Source organism: Triticum aestivum, chromosome 2B (assembly GCF_018294505.1).
Source record: "Triticum aestivum cultivar Chinese Spring chromosome 2B, IWGSC CS RefSeq v2.1, whole genome shotgun sequence".
In the NCBI taxonomy this organism is placed as follows: Eukaryota; Viridiplantae; Streptophyta; class Magnoliopsida; order Poales; family Poaceae; genus Triticum; species Triticum aestivum.
In genome coordinates this window covers 734,486,716-734,503,242 of record NC_057798.1, presented here as the reverse complement: position 1 = coordinate 734,503,242, position 16,527 = coordinate 734,486,716, and the positions used below count along the sequence as shown (strand labels likewise).

Here is a 16,527-nt window from a genome sequence, read left to right as displayed (position 1 = left end):
TCGATTATGGATGTGAAAAAAGGTTCGTCGTAAAGGGTTACGTCGATGCAAGTTTTAAAACTAATCTAGATGACTCTGAGTCTCAATCTGGATACATATTGAAAGTGGGAGTAATTAACTAGAGTAGATACGTGCAGAGCATTGTAGACATAGAAATTTGCAAAATACTTACGGCTCTGAATGTGACAGACCCATTGACTAAGCTTCTCTCATGAGCAAAACATGATCATACATTAGTACTCTTTTGGGTGTTAATCACATAGCGATGTGAACTAGATTATTGACTCTAGTAAACCCTTTGGGTGTTGATCACATGACGATGTGAACTACGGATATTAATCACATACAGATGTGAATATTGGTGTTGAATCACATGCTAATGTGAACTAGATTATTGACTCTAGTGCAAGTGGGAGACTGAAGGAAATATGCCCTAGAGGCAATAATAAAGTTATTATTTATTTCCTTATTTCATGATAAATGTTTATTATTCATGCTAGAATTGTATTAACCGGAAACATGATACATGTGTGAATACATAGACAAACATATAGTCACTAGTATGCCTCTACTTGACTAGATCATTAATCAAAGATGGTTATGTTTCCTAACCATAGACATGTGTTGTCATTTGATTAATGAGATTGACATGACCCATTCCGTTAGCCTAGCACTTGATCGTTTAGTATGTTGCTATTGCTTTCTTCATGACTTATACATGTTCCTGTAACTATGAGATTATGTAACTCCCGTTTACCGGAGGAACACTTTGGGTACTACCAGACGTCACAACGTAACTGGGTGATTATAAAGGAGTACTACAGGTGTCTCCAAAGGTACATGTTGGGTTGGCGTATTTCGAGATTAGGTTTTGTCACTCCGATTGTCGGAGAGGTATCTCTGGGCCCTCTCGGTAATGCACATCACTATAAGCCTTGCAAGCAATGTAGCTAATGAGTTAGTTACGGAATGATGCATTACGTAACGAGTAAAGAGACTTGCCAGTAACGAGATTGAACTAGGTATTGGATACCGACGATCGAATCTCGGTTAAGTAACATACCGATGACAAAGGGAACAAAGTATATTGTTATGCGGTTTGACCGATAAAGATCTTCGTAGAATATGTAGGAGCCAATATGGGCATCCAGGTTCCGCTATTGGTTATTGACCGAGAATAGTTCTCGGTCATGTCTACATTGTTCTCGAACCCGTAGGATCCGCACGCTTAAGGTTTCGATGACAGTTATATTATGAGTTTATGAGTTTTGATGTACCGAAGGAGTTCGGAGTCCCGGATGAGATCGGGGACATGACGAGGAGTCTCGAAATGGTCGAGACGTAAAGATCGATATATTGGACGACTATATTCGGACTTCGAAAAGGTTCCGAGTGATTCGGATATTTTTCGGAGTACCGGAGAGTTACGGGAATTCGCCGGGGAGTATATGGGCCTTATTGGGCCATACGGGAATAGAGGAGAGAGGCCAAAAGGAAGGCGACCTGCGCCCCCCCTCTGGTCCGAATTGGACAAAGGGGGCAGCCCACTTTTCCTTCTCCCTCTCCTCCTCTTTCCTTCTCCAACAAGGAAAGGAGGAGTCCTACTCCCGGAGGGAGTAGGACTCCCCCCTTGGTGCGCCTCCTCCATAGGCCGGCCGCCTCCCCCCTTGCTCCTATATATATGGGGGCAGGGGGGCACCCCAAAGAAACAACAACAATTGATCCTTGAGATCTATTAGCCGTGTGCGGTGCCCCCCTCCACCATAGTCCTCCTCGATAATATTGTAGCGGTGCTTAGGCGAAGCCCTGCGACGGTAGAACATCAAGATCGTCATCACGCCATCGTGCTGACGGAACTCTCCCTCGACACTCGGCTGGATCGGAGTTCGAGGGACGTCATCGAGCTGAACGTGTGCTAGAACTCGGAGGTGCCGTAGTTTCGGTGCTTGATCGGTCGGGCAGTGAAGACGTACGACTACATCAACCGCGTTGTTCTAACGGTTCCGCTTTCGGTCTACAAGGGTATGTAGATTACACTCTCCCCTCTCGTTGCTATGCATCACCATGATCTTGCGTGTGCGTAGGATAATTTTTGAAATTACTACGTTCCCCAACATGTTCATCCAGCCTCCACCGGCTACTGTTCAACCAGCCCTCCACGGGGGCCTGTTCATCTAGCCCTCCACAGGTACCTGTTCGTCGACCCCCAACCGGCTCGATCGGGGTCCTGTTCATCCAGCGGCAACGACCTCTACTACCACGGGGTCCTGTTCATACAACCCCCACTAGAAACTGTTCATCCAACCCCCAACAACGCTCACTGTTCATCAAGCGGCAGCAGGTTCGATCGGCTTCAGTTAACAGCCAGATCGATCGATCGCTCGGGTTCAGTAACGCGTAGCCTGCAGTGCAATCGCTCGGGTTCAGTAGGCGAATGCCTCGCTCGGGTTCAGTTATAGCCCAATGCCTTGCACCCATGCACGTACATGTACGAGAGAAACGCGCATCACTCGGCCCCGACCACCCACCGTAACCGGGAACTCCCCGATATTTTCCTTCCCTCGCTTCTACCATGGTTTTTTCCATCATGGACGGTCCAAAGAATGTCATGCAGCTGCATCTCCGGCCCGCCCAGGACGAAAAGCCCATTTTCTGGCATGATTTTTTGTCATAGAAGTAGGAGCCCACCACATCTATGATGATATCGGGTTTTGTCACAATTATTATCATAGAAGTGTCATAAGCATGACAGGAAAAAAAATCGTTCGACCCAAAATGGCACGGGTGTGTCTTTTTTTTGTAGTGCAACTTCCATCCCTTCGACGTGTTCGTGGAATCATGGGCTCGCGGCCAGCACCCCTTCATGGTCGGCTGCCTGCTCCCGATGATGCATCAGAGTTACATATGTTTCAATTAATTCATGTTCGCTCGTTCACATTTTCTTGGCCAAGATTGGACCCCCGATTTCTTCTTCCTAGTCAAACTATTGGGTCTCTTCGGTAGTAACCACGGACCGAACAGGTTTTACGGTTGACCAAAGTCTTGGTCGCTGATTTGTTCAAAGACCGATTGGTCAGGAAAAGCATAAAACTGAAATTCAAAATAAACGAAGGCACTGAACCAATTTGTTCGGTCTAACCGAATGCACATGCCTAGTGGAGACCACCCACTTGCCCTCCGAGGTGGCATCGCTGGTGGGTGGTGAGGGTGCTGGACGAGGGTCGAGAAGATTGGAAACGAATCCAGACGCTGATCTGGTGGCTATGAGCAGTGGTGCATGATGGAAGCATGGGGGATGGTAGAATTGCTACCCCTGGCCTTTATAGGGCAGTGAAAGGCCGAAGGTCCCTTTTACTTTGCCAGCTAAATCGCCATGTTCCAATCTCTGGTGTCGTTATGTGCGCATGGGGTGAAGCAACCTTTGATGATATTCCCCGAAATACGGAGCATGATCTCTCCTTTGATGAGACGTGCCAATGAGGGTGCTACCTCAGGCCGCAATTCGAGATACAATAACTAGCTCAAGCGCCGTGGGTGGTGACGGTTCGGTAAAAGTTGTCAGGCCAGAACACTGTTCAAACCTATACGTTAGGCCTTCGAGGCTAAGTTATCTTAAGACTTCGGGTGCCAAAGTGGAACCCTCAAAACATGTGGTCGGCAGGTGGCTCGCTTAATGGGAAGCTCGGTAATTGCTTTGAATAAAGAGGATCTTGAGTTTTCGTAAGAACTACTTGGAAAGAGGAACTCGACTGTCAAGCCGAAGACATTGGTCTGAGGAAGATTGTTGTCCCCAGCTCCAAAGACAAATTCAAGGGCTACTAATGGTGTCCTGGACCAAGGGGTACCAACCTGGTTGGCCCGCCGTCCATGGGCCGAGCTTACGACCCACTGATCTCACAAGGAAGGATTCCGGAGGCCTCCAACTTTGAGCATGACCAAGACGGACTTAGCCAAAGATTTGGCGTGTACTTCAAGGACTACTTCACATGTCGGCATGTTTATCCCTAGTTGGCAACCGACCATGTGTAACCCTAGATACCCTGGTGCCTATATAAGCCGGAGGGTTTAGTCCGCGCAATTACTAGCTTTAGGGTTTAGAGCACAACATACGATCTTGAGGTAGATCAACCTGTACCCAATACTCCATCACTAATATAATCAAGTAGGACGTAAGGTTTTACCTCTTTGAGAGGGTCCGAACTTGTGTAAACATCGTGCCATTTGTCTCCTGTTCACTATCATTCCAAGATCCACAGCTTGGGACCCCCTACCCGAGATCTGCCGGTTTTCGTAGTGACACCGGCCATGGCCAGTCGTAGGTTCGCAGGCGGAAAGGGGGTGGTTGTCGGCAGCTACAACCATCGCATGCAGAAGGAAGGGAGGACGCAGCCGGTCGTGAATCACGTGTCTTCGATGGCAGCGACCATGGCCACGATGGGTAAGGAGGAGGAGGAGGTTGTGCCAGGGCGACGTCTGGGAGAGCCAAGGAACGAGGCGTAATTCTACCCCCCCCCCCCTCCCTCCCCCCGAAATTTCATGGGGTGGGGCCTGAGCAGTTCTTTCTTCTTATCAAATCATGACAAACCAGCTCTTACGTAGGTTTACCTAGAATGTTTTGGTACATGTAGCAAAGCCCGAGAGGAAAAACGAAAAGTGTTGCTACTCCTCCTCTTAGGAACTACGGTATAAGGATGGAGAACGGTGCATGGGGGCCACAGGGTCCGCGTGGCACCTGGCGCACGGGGTTGGTCCCGCAGCAGCGTAGCGAGGCACGAGCGACCAGCTGAAAACTCAGCCGGTCAACCGGCAGCAATCGTTTACCATATAAAGATATCTTCCGTATAAAAATATCTTTTTTTTGCGGGTATATAAAAATATCTTCCATATTTGATTTTTGGAGGATGGACTAGAGATGCCCTAATAGAGTACATAGCATGTGCTGATTCATGGCAGCTAATGGTGTTACAAAACAGCTAAGGAGAGAGGCGACAAGGGAATGGAAGATGGGCATGGACCAGCTAGCTAGCGAAGGGATCCATCTGGCTGGTCGATGACCAGCAAGCTAGATTACGGAGCTGGACTGCTGGAGCAGGCGGAGGAGAGGACGATCTCCACAGAGCCGTAGTGGGTGAGCTCCCTGATCATCTCCTCGATGCACTCCTCCTCCTCGTCGACGCCTTTGATGATCTCCTCGACCTTGTTTCGGTGGGCGGCGTAGCCTCTGGCCATGGCCGCCCCGGTAATCTCGGCGCCCTTCGCCGTCGGCATGCAGCATTTCTCCACCTTGGCGCGCAGGGCCGGGGACAGGCTGCCGCCGACGGGGGCGCTCGAGGGGAAGTTGGTGCGCGCCGCGGGCCCGCTCATGAGCCACGCCGCCTCGTCGTACGCCCGCGCCGCGTCCTCCGCCGTCTCATACGAGCCCAGCCAGATCCTAGTCTTCTTCCTGCACCCACCACAGACAAAAACGCAAACACAGATCAGTACATATCGATCGTACGTGGCGAGCACCATTGACAGAAAACTGCAGACTGCACCGACAGAGATGAATATACAGTTTGCGGACGTACAGGAGAGGATGGCGGATCTCGGAGACCCAGGAGCCCCAGTGCCTCTGCCTCACTCCTCTGTACCTCTGCTGCTTCGGCATGTCGTCGGTCGGACGAGCACTGATTAACCTACCAGGCCGGCCTTGTTCTCTCGTTGCCTGATGGCAGACACGTCGGGTTTATATACATCGCGGCTCGGGGCCAGGGTCAGGAGGGCTGCAAGAGATGGACCGCGATCTTTCTTGAGATATACGCTCATCAGCGCGCGATATTATCTCATTCATCACACAAGATCGATCAGTGTCGCAAAATGTAATACCAGACATTGATGGTTCATTAGCGCAGGGTGCGTGATGAGACGACCACAAGCTGACCACAGCCTGTGGATGGATATGCTTCATTAATGTAGTGTACGTCCTGCAGATATAGATCATACATGTACGATACGTACAATAAGGTTAGCAGCAGTGCCGCGGCGGGGCCTGAGTACGGCGCTGAAATCCTATTCGTAGAGATAGAATGACGGCCATGTTACCCAGCGGACGTTCGCTCAGAGAGGATGACAAGCAAACATCATTTTATGATAGTTTTAGTTGTAAATAAAAATCAAAATATGGCAGTTTTAAAATGCAAAATGTCTTCTATGAAGAAACCCATGTCGCTCTAAAGAAACTGCCCTTCCCTCACAACTAAAAATGTCGTCTAAAACGTTTGCGCATGCCATGCCACCCTCCCTTCCGAACGTTCGCCAGTTATCTAGACCAAAGTGTGCTAATAACCATCACCCAAGTGAACGAGTACGTGTACTTAGAAAAAATTCGCCCTCCCCCATCGGCCAAACCCTCCCCACCCCGTGCCACATCCACTCCAGGGCCGCCTTACTTGCATGCCTCCGCCGGCCACCACGCGCCACCCCGGCCCCCTAGCACCCGCCGCCTCTAGCCACACTCTCCCATGCCTCGATTTTCATCGTCGCCATCGCCAAAATCAACGGATCTACGTCCGCCACCCCCGTTGTCGAATTTGACGCACCCCGTCGCCAATGCCGTCGCATTTTGCAGTGATTCAACAGGGACGGAACCGCAGCCCCCTCGGCCACTCCGTGCCGCCTCTAAGTATGTCCCCCTCCTCTTGGCGCTCGCATCACACCCGCCGACCGACTGCAGGTACAACCACGTATGCTCGTCGGCGGGCTCAACACTCACACAGAAGCTCGTCGTCTCGCCTCTGCCTATCATCAAGTGTGACCACCTCTTGTGGCTGGTGCTGCACCTCGTTTCGAGCACGGCGAAACATCCTGGATGGGTGTTCTACAAGTGAGAAAGGACGGGGTGAGTTCCATTTTGTACGGTTGTTCTTCAGATTCGTCGCAATTTGAAACTCATTGTTTGCTCAAAACTTTATGTAGGAAGGATGCAAATTTTCATATTGGGAAGAAGAGTTGTCCACCAATGTCATGCTTTCGGTAATAGGGTGGTTATCATCGAGCTTCATTTCAAGAAAGCATCTGACACTGTGAACACCACTCTATTTTGGCCATGCTCACTCATGGCTTTGATTCTCACTGGATTAACTAGATGAAGCGACTGTTAGAATTAGGTTCTTCACCGGTCTTCTGAATGGCGTCCCAGTTACTGAATTTAATTATCATCAGGATGAGCCCCTCTCCCTCTTTTGTTCGTTCTAGTGGTTCATCTCCTTCAATCAATCACAAACTTTTTCCGTGATGAAGGACTCCCCTCATTGCCCACTAATCAACCTGCAACTAAAAATTTCATGGTCGTCCAATATGCAGACGATACGATTATTGTTTTGCGTACCGATGCTAACCATCTTCACAACCTTCATGGCATCCTTGAGGCGTATGCCCACACTGCTGGATTAAAAAATAACTTTCATAAATCTCAGTTGATCCCATTAATATTGGCACCCGCGATGCTTCTAATCTAGCAACTCAATATTTAAGTGGTCATGTCCGGCCATCCCTGGTGTTGAACCTCATAACCTGTACGTGTTTCTCATGTTAAAGGTTTGGGTCGCACCAGTGCAACAGGGTAAAAGGGTAACCCTTAGGTTCTTAGGTTCGACCCTACACATGTACATAGTTGTACAACAACTTATGCTTGTGCTAAATAGATAGGGATTGCAGCAGACAAAATCATGAACTGGATTACTAGCTCATAATATTACATTTCATAGAAAGGAAACTCTCATGTTGAATTTAGAAACCAAAACTTTATGTCCATAATAATTCTGACAATGATGCAAAATTGTCACTTAAAATTCCATGAACAGATGCTTTTCATTCTACTTGGATAACTGGATCCATTTACCTGGTGCATGTCTTTTTAGGGAGCATATTAATTCAATAGTTGCTTTTATTTTCAGGATGAAGATTACTTTAGTAGCACACCTCCAGGTTCCAGGAAAAAGAACTACAAACGAGGGGGGGGCACATTTAGTGTTGCACATGCATCATCATTCATACGTATTATGTCTTTCTTGATAGCAGACAAAGAGACTGAGAAAATCAGTCCAGTGAGTTATTCGTCAAGAAGAGAACAATTCCTTATGTAGCTAGCTTCTTGTGTAGGCCAGATTCTTGTGTACCTCTGTCTTTTGTGGAACACATGTTAATGTACCAATGTTGAAAACATATGCACAACTGATACTTGTAGTGGATGGTAGTAAAATTATGAAGTTCCTAAAGTTTTAGAATCATGAACAATCCAGGAGGAGCTCCATGTTGCAAGTTATCCAAGCATTTTTTATTTATTATATGCACATTATCACAAGCCAGACCAAACAAAAGACAAAATACTCCAAGAAAAGGTGTCTAGTTATGTAGAGCAAGCAAATGAAAATACACCGGTACATAAGACCAACTGCAGAAGATCACTGAGATGATCTAACTACCTTGTATAGTTGAAAGAGTATCTGGAGCAAGTGTGAACCTAAGCTTACAAAACAGTCTAGGTCCAAAACAATCTACCGCTTCACTAGTTCAGCATTCAATAGAAACTAAAACTCATGCTCCTCGTCAAATACATGCAAAGCGAGGGTGATTAATACTTTGCTCTCTTGTAGATCAACTAGAATAGTGATTGCGCTCATGCTTTTCAGAGCAGCTACAACAAACAAGCGACTAGGGCAGCTTAGTTTACCAAATCCTTTTTTTCATGCCAGCAACCACCGGTCCAAGTTCAGCATTAGAGGCTTCCGTTTTTAGAGTTCACTTGATTTTCCACATTTCATGAAAGTACAAATTCAAGATGGGGTATGATGTACCATATGTGATAATGGTTGCATCATAAAACACTTAACACCCTACAAAGTATTGCAGCTCTTTCCCACTTAGCAGAAGATGGAGCATATGTGTAATTCAAATATCGGCTAGCCAAGGAATCAAATGCTCTTGTGTACTCCATGGCTTTCTCAATTGTTAGGTACATGGAGTTCCAACAAGTTGGTGTATCCAAAGTGGGCCACCTACCAACAAGGAGACCGACTTGAACAATGACTTCCTTGAACTCTTTTATAGGCGGTGGATGATCTCATGTATTTCACACTCTCCCGAATATTGCTGACAGTTGGTTCCACAAAATCCAACCCGTCCTAGACAATGAAATTTATCATATGTGTTGCACATCGATTGTGCAACAATATTCCACTCACCGAAAGAGCATCCTCGGCCACAAAATTGTGCTTCAATCCTGCTGCCACTGAATTATTAGATGTTGCATTATCCAATGTGATCCTGAATACCTTATCCTCAATGTTCCGTTCTTGAATGCATTTGACAGATGTTATGAGATGCGCTGGGAACAAACGACATGGATGTTGCAACTAGTGGGACTACATGCTGCAAACAAGCGGATGATATGATTAGTGGGATGACGTGCTGCGAGTGACGAGGCGAATGTTGTGACCATTGAGACGAAATGCTGAAGCTAGCAACCGTGGACGCTGCGACTAGTGGGACAATGTGCTGCAAGCGGTTGGGCGACATGTTGCAAGGGCCGTCGTGACGAGGGCGGATGTTCTGACTGTTGAGATGACATGGTACAAATGGCAGCGACGAACGCTGCCACCAGTAGGACGGCGTGCTGCAAGACTATGTCTCATCTATTGACTCAATCAAACATAAAAGGGAAAACAAAATCCTCACGAATCTCCACATAAAATCATTAGCATCGGAGTTAGATGTGACAACATAGTGCATCTAATAATCCGAGATGATTAACTCCACCGAGGCCCTGAGCTCATGCACCACTTCGTGCAAGATTACAGTGCCGTTCAAAATGTTGCCGCCTTCGATAAATATTGACTGCTTCAGATGAATCACCCTGTGAGCAAGCGGGGAAAGGTTGTTGGTGTATGCTTGAACACAAATTTGAAAGTTGGCATGAGCCACCAACAATGCAAAAAGATTGTGGTGTACGAGAGCGAATGATTGTTCATTAATTATCCTTACATAAACCAGATCACAAAACGAATCAATTTTGGGGATTTCTAGCAGAAAGAACTAGTACTAGAGTAGCTAGAGCAGGGGATTGAGCACTTGCCCTGCAAAAAGCAGAATGCCACTCTTGTCCTCCCTGATGAGGAACAGGAAGGGGTGATCCGCCACGAAGTCCACGCGAGCCGGTTCCTCTCCGTACGGAGAAAACCCAACATCATCATCAGCTTCAGTGGCCGCAGCGGCCATGGTTCCATCCTCGTTCACCTCCACGACACACTCGTGGAGCACATTCTGCACCCTTAGAGGCGGCTCTGGCTCTGCCAACTCGATCATCTCCGACCGATCGTGTGTGAAGCGGAACGGCAGCTCCGGGCCAAGACCTTGCAGCACATCCCGCGCGTCTATCTTTGATGACACCTTGAACTTTGGGATCCTCAGGTTCCCCACCTCGACGCGTCGTGCCGCCGGGACGCAGCGGGCCACGAACTCCGCGGTGCCGGAGGAGCTGATCTCGAGCAGCAGGGCCTCCAGGCCGTCGCGCTCGTCCGGGAGGTAGATGTGCATGCTGAACCGGTGGTTGCTGCCGCCTTTGCTCTCGTAGTGTAGCTGCAGGACTTTGAAGCCGGGGTGGCAGCTGATGCACTGGTCGTTTTTGCTCGTCATGAACGGCACGCGCACACGGCTCCCGTCGGTGTCGGCCAAGAAGAAGTCCCCGTCCTGGGTGTACTCAGGGTCGAACGGGTCTAGCCATGTGCCCCTCATGTAGAGCGCATTGCCGATGACAAGGGCCGTCAAGGTGGCGTCGAGGTGGCCTTCTGGCATGGGGTCTTTGATGAAGCCGCCTGTCTTGTCCTCGAACCAGCGGTTGATCTCAACCCTCGCCTCTTCCACCTTTGATTAATTATTATTAATTGGACACGACAACAAATTAAAAATACAGACAATACTATATAGCACTATGGTCGATCGACATTTTTCTTTCTATATATGTGTGGAAAAGTAGGATATGAACTAGGTTGTCGCCAGACGTATAATCAATTAAGTAGGTAGAGAACTACGTACATTCTCTCTGAATGGCATGGCTCGCACCGCGGCCTTGAACTTGGAGGCGACCTTGTCTGCGAAGGCGGACCTCAGCCGGAGCGAGGACTCCACCCAAACACCTACGGCGCACCGGATCTCAGGCTCCACGCCGTCGGCCCTGCCGAATACAAGGGTGGCCACCTCGGAGGCGAGGGCCGCATGCGCAGCGCCGCCGGAGAGGCCCAAGAAGGAGACGATCTGGTCCAGGGTGTCGCCCGTGGCACCGGCAGCGAGAAGGACGAGCACGGACTGGATAGATAGCGGGGAGATTGCCAGGTTGCGTTTCTCGCCGTCGCCGCTGAGTTGGAGGAGGAGCCGCGTGGAGAGGGCGGCCAGGTCGCTGATGACTCCGGCGAGTCCCTCCATCTCTATGGAACGGTGCTGCGTAGGGGCGGGTGTCTCGGTGGCAGTGGCTAGCTGTATCTGAGCTACTAGGAAGGGAATTGGGGCTTTATAACTCAAATTCCTTCCTCACTAAGTTCCAGGGTTTTACTCTATAACTGGTATTTATTGCCGGGAATGATATTACTTTGCCCTGAAGTTTTCTACTCCCTCTGTTCACTTTTGTAAAACCTTTTAGACATTTACGGCAACACCTAAAACAGTTCAATTTCAGCTGTCCTAAACGACTTACAAAAGTGAATATAGGGGGTAGAATAAATGGATTTTATTTTCTTTTTATCAGCAAATAAACAACGCGCGACATGTCACCGATCTTCTGAGCGTGCGCACACTAGACAAAGCCGATCAGTCGGCTAACGATCGCCGCGGATCGGGCAACCGTCACCCTTGATCACGGTCCTGTCTTTATTTCTGTGGAGATGATTAGTCGCCAATTGTTTATGTGGAACCTCTCATTTCCTCACTTAAATGTGTTATCTTAACCTTTTGGATATGGTGACCCCAATGAAATAATTCAAAATGATAGGGTCTGGAGGACCAGGTGGACGATGGAGAGGATGGAAGACACCATAGGGCGTGAGGGAACAGTCGGGAAGATCGATCCCGAAGCTAGCTGATGAGAGCACGGCATTGTCATGCCAGCCTGCGTGGCCACCGCATGGCATGGCGCTCTGAGGGCTTGTAAGCCTAGAAAAAGTTGTCTGGGAGATCTACCCTACATATTGGAGCTCCACTATGGGCGTGGTTTGACTAAAGCACCTTTGTGCTGATCGGTTACATCAACTGAATTTTCTGGCAGCAAGTGTTTGTAGTGAGTTGGCGGAGGCTCATTTGGGGAGAGAAGTTGATATTTGGCTGCGGTTGATCGCTCACTAAGGTGGCAATCTTGGCTAAATATCAGCTCAAATGGAGGGGTCTAACTAGCACTTCCTTCACAAACTGCCCACCGGACAGGAAATGAAAATGGAAGTTGTGCTAAAATGCCTTGATGGATTGAACTGAAATTTGGTGGAGAGTGACGATTTGGGCATATGGAGGCACTGTAAAAAGTTCATACCATTTGGACAATTATAAATGGTACTTCCTTCACAATGATTCCTGCTAGACAGAAACTTTGGGAATTTTCTGAGGAAAATTGGCTAGATGAAATTAGCCCAAATCTTGTGGAGGAAAGTAATATGGGTGGTAGAATGTTTTAGTAAAATTTCAGTAATTATGGGGCAATAGAAAATATAGTTGCTTCACAACCTGAAAATAAGTCCGGAAACAAAGATTGGATGGTGTGCTCACCATGAGCATGAAATCTTGAATATTTTTACATCTCCAAGGTCCATATGAGTCAAAGTATTTATGAGAATTTTGTGGGAATTTTGGGAATGACAGAAATATAGGTTGCTTCCCAACCTAGGGCAAACAGGATTATTCCTTTAATAGAAAAAGGAATATTATGAAGGAATAGAATTTAGGGTTGGGCTAGGATGGAAATGACATGATTCTGGGAGAGATTTGAGAGGGTTGAACCACTTGGGAGAAGAAGGAGAGATGATCTTCCCAAGTTTCAAGAGCACAAAGTCAAACCAAAAGGAATCCAAATAAAAAATCCAAAGAAATTCAAAAGAAAAGAAAAGAAAAGAAAAGGGCCAAAAATGAGGGTGTTACAAATGTCATTTCAATCCCCCTCCTTGTGTAGGTGCGGGAGTGGGTTGGCGCCACCCGGCTGGGGAGTTGCACGGGCGTCAGGTGCATCAGTGTGGCCATGGACCTTCGTGGTGGCATTGGCACGGTGAGCGGCATGGTGTTGGTGGTGGTGCATGCTCGGGATGGTGGCTTCGGCCTCGGTTGTATCTAGGGTGTCTGGATGCAAGGCGGCGGTCTTGGTGGTGGCAGTTTTGGTGCTCGTGAGCGGAGCTCGCGGCTCGGGTGTTGGCTGGATAGATGCCATGGCCGCAAGGGTGGCATGGAGGCTAGTCATCGATGTTCTACGGTGGTGGTGTAGCATGCGTTCTCGTGACGGGGTGTGCCCTAGTTCAGAGGCGAAGGGTGTTGTCCGGGGTGAAAACCTTGTCTGTCTTTGGCCAAGCCGATGGCGTCCTTGGGTTCCACCCCCTTCTTGAAGGCGTCACCACGATGGCCCTTTGTCCTTCATGTTGCTCAAGGTGAAAACCTCGATCCTTTGGATCAGGCAGTGGCGGTGCTCCAATGGCGTGCCCTTCTTAAAGGCACCACTTTGGAGTCCATGGTCCGTTGTCGTTCGGTTTCATCTCTTTGCATGGCCCATTCACGATTGAGAGCTCCATCAACTCCTAGTGATGCTCTATTTGTCCACTTGTTGTTTGCTCAAACTTGTCTAAGGTGGTCTTGCCATTCGTCAGCTCCTTCGTATCGTGTCTTGGGTGTGTGTGCCTGTGATGGTGTGTTGTATACGGATGCTTGCATGATGGTTGTTGCTTTATATAAAAAGATAGGTGAAAGCCTTTTATGATTGACCGGTGGATGCAACAACGGAAGTCCAACGCCGTGGGCATTCGGGGCATGCGCCACCATCGACACCTGAGAGGAGGTGGCTCTGTTCGAAGGGGAATGTTGGGTTCGGTTTAGTTGAAGTAAACCAGACAAAAAATTCCAAAGAAAAATAAACCATCAACATGGCATGCGCAATCAACAGAGAGACGGGAAGTAAAATAAATTCAATTAAGATGGGGTAATTTGTGGCACAAGTTTCACTGTCACAAACGAAACTAGTAGGACGTAAAAAATGAATTGCACTCTCATTATTACACACACCAGACCACAATACGAACTCATTTTGTAGCTACTACCTCCTTTCCGGTTTATAGGGCTTATCTCAAAACTTTCGTTTTTCGTTTTATAAGTCTCATTTCTATGGCTTCCCAGCACACAGTCAGATATCGAGGTGCATTAAATCACTGCATGCAAGGATTAAATGAAAAACTCATCAATGCATGTAAAAGTTCTTAGTTATTTATTGGTCACACATGCATGTATTGCAATTAATTCATTGGAGAACACAATTATTTGAGAAAAATCGAGTGCATTTATTAAGTCCTTTTGCAAACTATCAAAATTATTCCACCACTCATGAGATTTTTTAGTTGAAAACCCTGCTATCCACTTGTGTATGTTACTATCCACGGTGGCTAGTCTAAACCGGTAAGGAGGGAGTAATTGACTTCTAGCAGAAGAACAGTACTGGTGGACTAGCTAAAGCAGGGGATTGACCACTTGCCCGGCAAAAAGAACAATGCCACTTTTGTCCTCCCTGATTAGGAACAGGAACGGGTGATCTGCCACGAAGTCAACATGAGCCGCCGGTTCCTCCTCCCCCGTGATGGAGAACCCCATCATTAAATCAGCTTCAGTGGCCGCAGCGGCCATTGTTCCATCCTCGTTCACCTCCACGACGCACTCGTGGAGTACGTTCTGCACCGCTACAGGCGGCGCTGGCTCTGAGAATTCGATCATCTCCGACCAGTCGTATGTAAAGTGGAACGGTAGCTCCAGACCAAGGCCTTTCAGCACATCTCGCGCATCTATCTTGGATGACACCTGGAACTTTGGGATTCTCAGGTTCCTCACCGCGACGTGTCGTGTTGGGACGCAGCGGTCCAGGAACTCGGCGGTGCCGGAGGAGCTGATCTCGCGCACCAGGGCCTGCAGGCCGTTGCGCTCGTCGGGGAGGTAGATGTGCATGCTGAACTCGTGGTTGCCTTTGCTCTCGTAGGGCAGCAGCAGGACTTTGAAGCCGGGATGGCAGCTGATGCGCTGATCGTTTGTGCTCGTCATGAACGGCACGCGCACACGGCTCCCGTCGGCGTCGGGCAAGAAGAAGTCGTCGTCCAGTGTGTTGTAAGGAATGAACGGATCTAGCCATGTGCCCCTCATATAGAGCGCGTTGCCGATGACGAGGACCGTCGAGATGGCGTCGAGGTGGCCTTCTGGCATGAGGTCCTTGATGAAGCCGCCTGTCTTGTCCTCAAACCAGCGGTTGATCTCAACCCTCGCCTCTTCCACCTTGATTAATTAGTTGGACAAAACAAATTAAAAATACAGGCAATAGCGGTATGATCGTGGTGTAGGATAGGAACTAGCTAAGCAAGATCTGAATTACAGCAGAAATTAAGAGAAATGCTGTTGCCAGACGGATAATCAATTGAGTGGAGAATTACGTACATTCTCTCGGAATGGCATGGCTCGCACCCCGGCCTTGAACTCGGAGGTGACCTTGTCTGCGAAGGCGGACCTCAGACGGAGCGAGGACTCCACCCAAACACCTACGGCGCACTGGATCTGGGGCTCCACGCCGGCGTCCCTGCCGAATACAAGGGTGGCCACCTCGGAGGCGAGGGCCGCATGCGCTGCACCGCCGGAGAGGCCCAGGAAGGAGACGATCTGGTCGAGGGTGTCGCCCGTGGCACCGGCGGCGAGAAGAACGACCACGGAGTGGATAGACAGCGGGGAGATGGCCAGGTTGCGTTTCTCGCCGTCGCCGCTGAGTTGAAGGAGTAGCCGCGTGGAGAGGGCGGCCAGGTCCCTGATGGCTCCGGCGAGGTCCTCCATCTCCAGGGAGCGGTGCGGGGTAGGGGTGGGTAACAAGTGAATTGAGACTGGAGAGGCAGTGGCGAGGTCTACCGGAACTAGGAACGGATTTGGGGTTTTATAACTCAAATTCCTTCCTCACTAAGTTCCAGGGTTTTACTCTATAGCTGGTATTTATTGCCGGGAATGATATTACTTTGCCATGAAGTTTTCTAGAATAAATGGTTTTTATTTTCTTTGTCAGAAAATGTACAACGCGTACTATACGGTAGAGCGACATGTCACCGATCTTCTGAGCGTGCGCCCACTAGACAAAGCCGATCGGTCGGCTGACGATCGCCGCGGGTCGGGCAACCGTCACGCTTGATCACGTTCCTGTCTTTATTTCTGACGAGATGACTAGTCGTTGATGAATTTTTTTGGGTCCCGATAACTGCCACACGTGTGGTGTATCGGGTAGTTGTGCCATACGCCTCG

The 16,527-nt window shown here is 48.7% G+C and overlaps 1 protein-coding gene and 1 pseudogene across 1 annotated transcript; both read right to left on the bottom strand.

Annotated features, from left to right (window-relative positions):
• Positions 1 to 8,634: 8,634 nt before the first annotated feature.
• Positions 8,635 to 11,491, bottom strand: LOC123039499 (serpin-Z1-like; annotated as a pseudogene).
• A 2,709-nt stretch (positions 11,492 to 14,200) lies between these two features.
• LOC123042352 (serpin-Z1) lies at positions 14,201 to 16,164 on the bottom strand. Its single transcript, XM_044464826.1, has 2 exons — positions 15,685 to 16,164; positions 14,201 to 15,525 (listed from the first exon to the last, which is right to left on the bottom strand). Exons 1-2 carry the CDS (start codon positions 16,069 to 16,071, stop codon positions 14,716 to 14,718), a joined length of 1,197 nt encoding a protein of 398 aa, XP_044320761.1. The 5' UTR covers positions 16,072 to 16,164; the 3' UTR covers positions 14,201 to 14,715.
• Positions 16,165 to 16,527: the final 363 nt, after the last annotated feature.